Source organism: Tupaia chinensis, unplaced genomic scaffold, assembly GCF_000334495.1.
Source record: "Tupaia chinensis unplaced genomic scaffold, TupChi_1.0 Scaffold000407_1, whole genome shotgun sequence".
NCBI classification, from domain to species: domain Eukaryota; kingdom Metazoa; phylum Chordata; class Mammalia; order Scandentia; family Tupaiidae; genus Tupaia; species Tupaia belangeri.
This window is the reverse complement of record NW_006159909.1, coordinates 744363-750170: the sequence shown is the minus strand read 5'-3', so window position 1 is coordinate 750170 and position 5808 is coordinate 744363. Positions and strand designations below refer to the sequence as shown.

The 5808-nt window shown below is 39.8% G+C and overlaps 1 protein-coding gene across 1 annotated transcript in view; it reads left to right on the top strand.

Annotated features, from left to right (window-relative positions):
• The window catches only part of CRLF3 (cytokine receptor like factor 3), a gene marked incomplete at its 5' end in the record, with an annotated part of 26944 nt that overhangs the window by 9181 nt on the left and 11955 nt on the right, over window positions 1-5808 (top strand). The window contains 1 exon segment of the mRNA XM_014590108.2: window positions 627-804. Coding sequence (XP_014445594.1) covers window positions 627-804 — 178 coding nt within the window.

Genomic DNA, 5808 nt, shown 5'->3' with positions numbered 1-5808 from the left:
CCACCCCCAGGGGGCATGGGTATGCCACAATCCCTTCTCTTCCATTCTCCTCCCGGGATCTTGGACACGCACGCCCATGCGCCCTGTGTGAGTTTCAAATCACCGAGTCTGGTAACCGAACCATGGTCAGCCATATGGGAGTCCAGTGATGGAACTGCTACACCATCTGCTGACCCCACTTTTGGTGGGACTTCTAAACTTTTTTTTTATTTTTGGAGTTTTTTTTTTTTTTTCTAGAGGGCATGTGCACTCGCCAGAAAGACAGAGGCAAAGAGACAGAAAACAAGAAATCACCGCCCAAGGGGGATGGCCACGCCACAATCCCTTCTGTATTCTCCTCTCAGGATCTTGGGCACACACGCGGCTGACGTGAGTTTAAGCCACCAAGTCTAGGACTCCAACTGTGGTCGACTACATGGGAGTCCAGTGACATAGCCTTACACCAATTGCTGGTCCCTGGGAGGATAATCTTTATGTAACATTTGTAAAATTAAATACTTCCCATTGCTGCGCAAATTATTTACTTGGGGCTTGAGGAGTCTTCTAGTATGTGACTGGTCTAAGATATTCCTTGTATTTTTAACTCTCAATTAAAAGTCTCATAAACATGAGCTTTGTATCCTCAGCTTACCAGAAGTGCCTTTACTGGTTGATGTGCCTTGTTTATCTGCTCAGTTGGACGACTCAATTCTTAACATAGTAAAAGACCACATTTTTAAGCATGGAACGGTAGCATCACGCCCACCAGTGCAGATAGAAGAACTAATAGAAAAACCTGGAGGCATCATAGTTCGATGGTGTAAGGTACGTAATTCAGATTTATAGAGGCTTTAACATATGGATTTTAGATGTTTAAAAGAAATACTTATTTAATTTTATTTATTATTGTTGTTGTTATTTTTAATTTGCTGTAGGGCCCATATGCTCACTATAGACAGACAAAGGGAGAGAGGGGAAGAGAGGGAGAGTAAGTGAGAAGGCAAGTGACCAGGTCCAGGTCTCAGACTGTAGTCAGCCATGTAGGGGGTCCAGCACCTTAACCGCCATACTACCTATCAGTCCCTAATTTGAGATTTTGAGGCCTTTACAATTTTTATTGTTAACTGCTTTCAAATATTTATCCTCTTCCCAAGCAAAATCTCTTTGCTTTACAATTAAAATGAAGTCACAGGGAACATAAACTGAGAGAACTCTTCCAGTTTGAGGTAAATGTGTTTTTTAACTCAATTTTTTATTCTTTTTAAATTTGTGATTTCTGGTCTATATATAATTGTACATTTTTGTGGGGCACAGCATGCATACACATGTGTAATAATCAAATGAAGGATATAGACAATCATCTTATTTAACACTGAACATACATTGTTCATGTTTATGTATATATGTTCAGTGTTAAATAAGATGACCATGTCTATATCTTTGTTAGAATAGTTTTATTAGTTATTTCTGGTTTTGTTTTTAGGGTTTTGGAAGTAGGTATTAAATTGATAATAGTTTTTACTCTGCTAGGGAACACCCATTTCATAACACATTCCACTTGTTGAGTTGAAAAATATTGATGAAAAAAAATATATATTGATGAAGATACTTTTTTCTTTTTTTAGAGGTTTTCGCTATAGGGCGCGTGTGCTCGCCAGACAGACAGAGAGAGACATAGAGACAGAAAGCGAGAAATCACCCCCCGGGGGGATGGTCACGCCGCAATCCCTTCTCCTCCACTCTCCTCGGGATCTTGGGCACGCACGCACACGCGCCTGGCGTGAGTTTTAAGCCACCGGGTCCGGGACACGAACCACGGTCGACTACATGGGAGTTCAGTGACATAGCCATTATGCTAACTGCTGGTTCCCAAGATACTTTTTTTTTTAAGGGAGATTTTTGCTATAGGGAGACAGAGAGACAGAAAGTGAGAAATCACCCCCTCTCCCCCAGGGGGATTGGCCATGCTGCAATCCTTTCTCCATTCTCTTCTCAAGATTTCGAGCACGCACACATACATGCCTGGCGTGAGTTTTAAGATGCCAGGTCTGGGACTCGAACTGCTGCCAACTACACATGAGTGCAGCAACATAGCCATTATGCCCAAAGATACTTTTAAAAATCCCTGTTTCACAACATTGTTGTTCATCACCTATTTTCCAGACTTAACTTTTAGTGAATTTAGGATTTTTCCCATTTTTATTTATTAGAAAAATAGAAGGAGCCAATAGATGGCGTGGTGGTTATGGGAGCTGGACTTGCACATGGCTGACTGCAGTTCAAGTCCTGTACCTGGGGGCTTGCTTTCTCACTTTCTCTCTTTGACCTTGTCCCTCTCTGATCAAATTAAAATAAATACATACATACACAAATTAAAACAAATACATACACATATACATACATTCATACACAAAATAAATACATACATACATAAAGTTAAGTATTTTTTTAGAAGTAGTGAAGTAGCAAACATTGAATATATTATTCTGAGTTTAACAATGAACTAGTAATACCTTTGAAATAAGATTTCCGAAGTATGGTTTCTCTTTATTAAAATATATATTTGCAATACAAATAATCAAGACTGACAAAAAGGAAAAAAAAAATTTTAGAGAGATTTTTGCTATAAGGCACATGTACTCACTGGAGAGACAGAAAGGGAGACAGAAAGGGAGAAATCACCCGCAGGGGGATGGCCATGTCGCAGTTCCTTCTCCTCCATTCTCCTCTTGGGCACGCATGCTCACGCAGCCGGCTTGAGTTTAAGCCACCGTGTATGGGTCTCAAACCACAGTCGACTGGGAGTCCAGCAACATAGCCATTATGCCAACTGCTGGTCCCCCCAAATTTTTTTAAATCATGCTATTTTCATTAAGAATTCCTCTCTATGAGAGATCATATTATTAAACTTTTTCAGTTTTTCAGTTGTTTGTTGTATAAAGTTACTTTTGGGTGACAGTCACATAGCCCATCTTCCAGGTTGTCATTACTGGTCTCCAGGTTTAGCACTCCTGACACTACATTTATGAGTGGAAAGAGTCATTATCCCTGTCTTCCATAATCAGTGAAAAAACTGTTACTGTGCAGGAATTTAGGTGAAGAACAGCTTAAATAAAGCAGTATTTTTTAAAAACTTGGGTCTACTACAAGCCTATTTTTTTTTTAAGAGAGATTTTTGCAGGGCCAGTAGATGGCGTAATGGCTGTGTCGCTGGACTCCCACATAGTTGACCATGGTTCGAGTCCTGGACGCGACATCTTAAAACAAGGCAGGCGTGTGTACCCAGGATCCCAAGAATTAAAAAGAAGGGGTTGCATGGCCATCCCTCTGGGGGGGGGGTGATTTCTTGCTTTCTGTCTCTCTGTATCTCTCTGTCTCTCCAGCGAACACATGAGCCCTATAGCAAAAATATAAAAGAAAAAAAAAGATTTATTGAGAGCAGCAGATGGCAGAGTGGTTACATCGCTGGACTCCCACATGGCTGACTACAGTTCAAGTCCCAGATCTGGTGGCTTGCTTCTCACTTTCCCTTTCTCTCTCTGTCTTTCTAGTGAATGCACATGCCTTATTAATAACAGTAATAATAATGGATAAAATGAATAACTACTTAAAATGAATTATTTATTGGAGCCAGCAAGTGGCATAGTGGTTACATTCCTGGACTCTTACATGGCCAAACATGATTTGAGTCCCCAACCCAGTAGCTTGAAAATTACACTGGGCACATTTGCGTGGTGCACAACATTCCAGGAAGAGACGGAAGAGAAGGGATTATGGCATGGCCGTCCTCTTTGGAAGTGATTTCTTACTTTTTCTCTCACTATCTCTGTCTTTCTCTCCAGTGAGTGCATGTCCACTATTTCAAAAAGCTTATTAAAAAGAAAAAAGAGATTTATTTATTTAATTTTATCTATTATTATTTGATTTGCTATCGGGCATGTGCATTTACCAGAGACAGCCAGAGCCAGAGAGAGGGAAAGTGAGAAAGCAAGCCACTAGGTCCAGGACTCAAAAACTGTGGTTGGCCATGTGGGGATCTAATACCTTAACCATTACACCACCTTACAGCCTTAAGATTTATTTATTTTATTTGTTGTTATTATTTGTTTACTTTTAAATTTTACCAGAGAAAGAGAGAAAGGGAAAATAAGAAAGCAACTACCAGGTCTAGGACTCAAACCACAGCACCTTAACCACCACTGCACCTGGCAGCCCCAATTTTTTTTTTAAAGGAAGCTTTAGGGGACTAGCAGATGGCATAATGGTTATACCACTAGACTCCCACATGGCTGACCACTGTTTGGTTTGAGTCCTGAACCTGGCAGCTTGAAACTCACACTGAGTGCATGTGTGAGCATGCGTGCAAAAATCCCAAAAGGAAAATGGAGGAGAAGGGATTGTGGTGTGGCCATCCCCCAAGGGAGTGATTTCTTGCTTTCTGTCTCTCTCTCTCTCTGTCTGTCCAGTGAGTGCATGTACCCTATAGCAAAAATCTCTCTTAGGAAAAAAAGGAGGGAGCCTTCATATAGAAGAAACAGTAAAGATGCTGTTTGTTAGAAACGAACACTTACTTCATTTTTATTCTCTTGCCTATCAGTATACCTCAAGTTACCTCTAGCTTTTCTGTAAACATTCTTATTCATGTTTTTTGGTGTACATGTATAAAAGCTTTTTTCTTTAGTATATACCTGGTTGTAAAATGATGAGATTTGAAAGTATTGGATCTGTGCTCTGCTAGGTAATATCATACTTGTCCCAAAATGATTATATCAGTTGAACCTTTCACCAGCATTACAAGAAGTATTCAAAAAGTTCCTGAAAATGAGTAGTATGAAAAAACTACACATGGATTTTAAATTTGTTTTGCACCAAAATAAACTTATAGCTGAATTTCATATTTCTATGAACCTTTTGAAATCTAAGTGACTTGTTACTTTATATCAACCAATACTTGTCATTGTCAGACTTAAATTATTGCTAAAATGATATCTTGTTGTAGTTAAATACTGTACCTTCCATAATATAAATTAAGTTGAATATTCTTATGTATATTCTCATGTATATTGACTTATGCTTCTTTTTCTTTCTTTCTCTTCCTTTTTTAATTTTAAAATTTTTTTGCCAGAAAGTTTGTGCACTCACTGGAGAGAGAGAGAGAAAGCATCCCCCAGTGGTGAATGGTCACACCACACGCCATTTATCTCCATTTCTCCATACTATCAAATAGTTTTTTTTTTTTTTTAACTTACCTGTTAACCATTTTTATTTTATTTTGTTATTATTTAATTTGACCAGAGAGAGAGACAAAGGGAAAGTGAGAAAGCAAGCTCCAAGGTCTGGGATTCAAACCGTGGTCAGCCATGTGAGAGTCCAGCATCTCAACCCCCAGGCCACCTCCCAGCCCCCCTCCCATCAAGTATTGGGCCAACACGCACATAATGCTTGATGTGACTTTTAAGCCACCGTGCCAGGACTCAGACTTTATAGCAGAACTTGGGGCATCCAGATTCCTATGCATAGGGCTTAACCACTGTGCCACTGGGCCAGCCAGCCTTTTATGTCTTGTTGTATGGAATGCTTAGTGATATTTTCTGTCTATTTTTCTGTTAGAGGCTTGCCTCTGGTTATTTTTTGGAGTCCTGTATGTACAAGGAGACTTCAAAAAGTTTGTTGAAAAATTGATTCAAGGCTGCTTCATTGCCTGGTGGTTAAGACAGCCAGATCGCATATGGCCAATCCCATGGTTTGAGTTTTGGATCCAGCAGCTCGGGAATCATTCCGTGTACATGTGTGTTTACTCAACATCTTCAAAGGAAGGAGAGTTGTAGG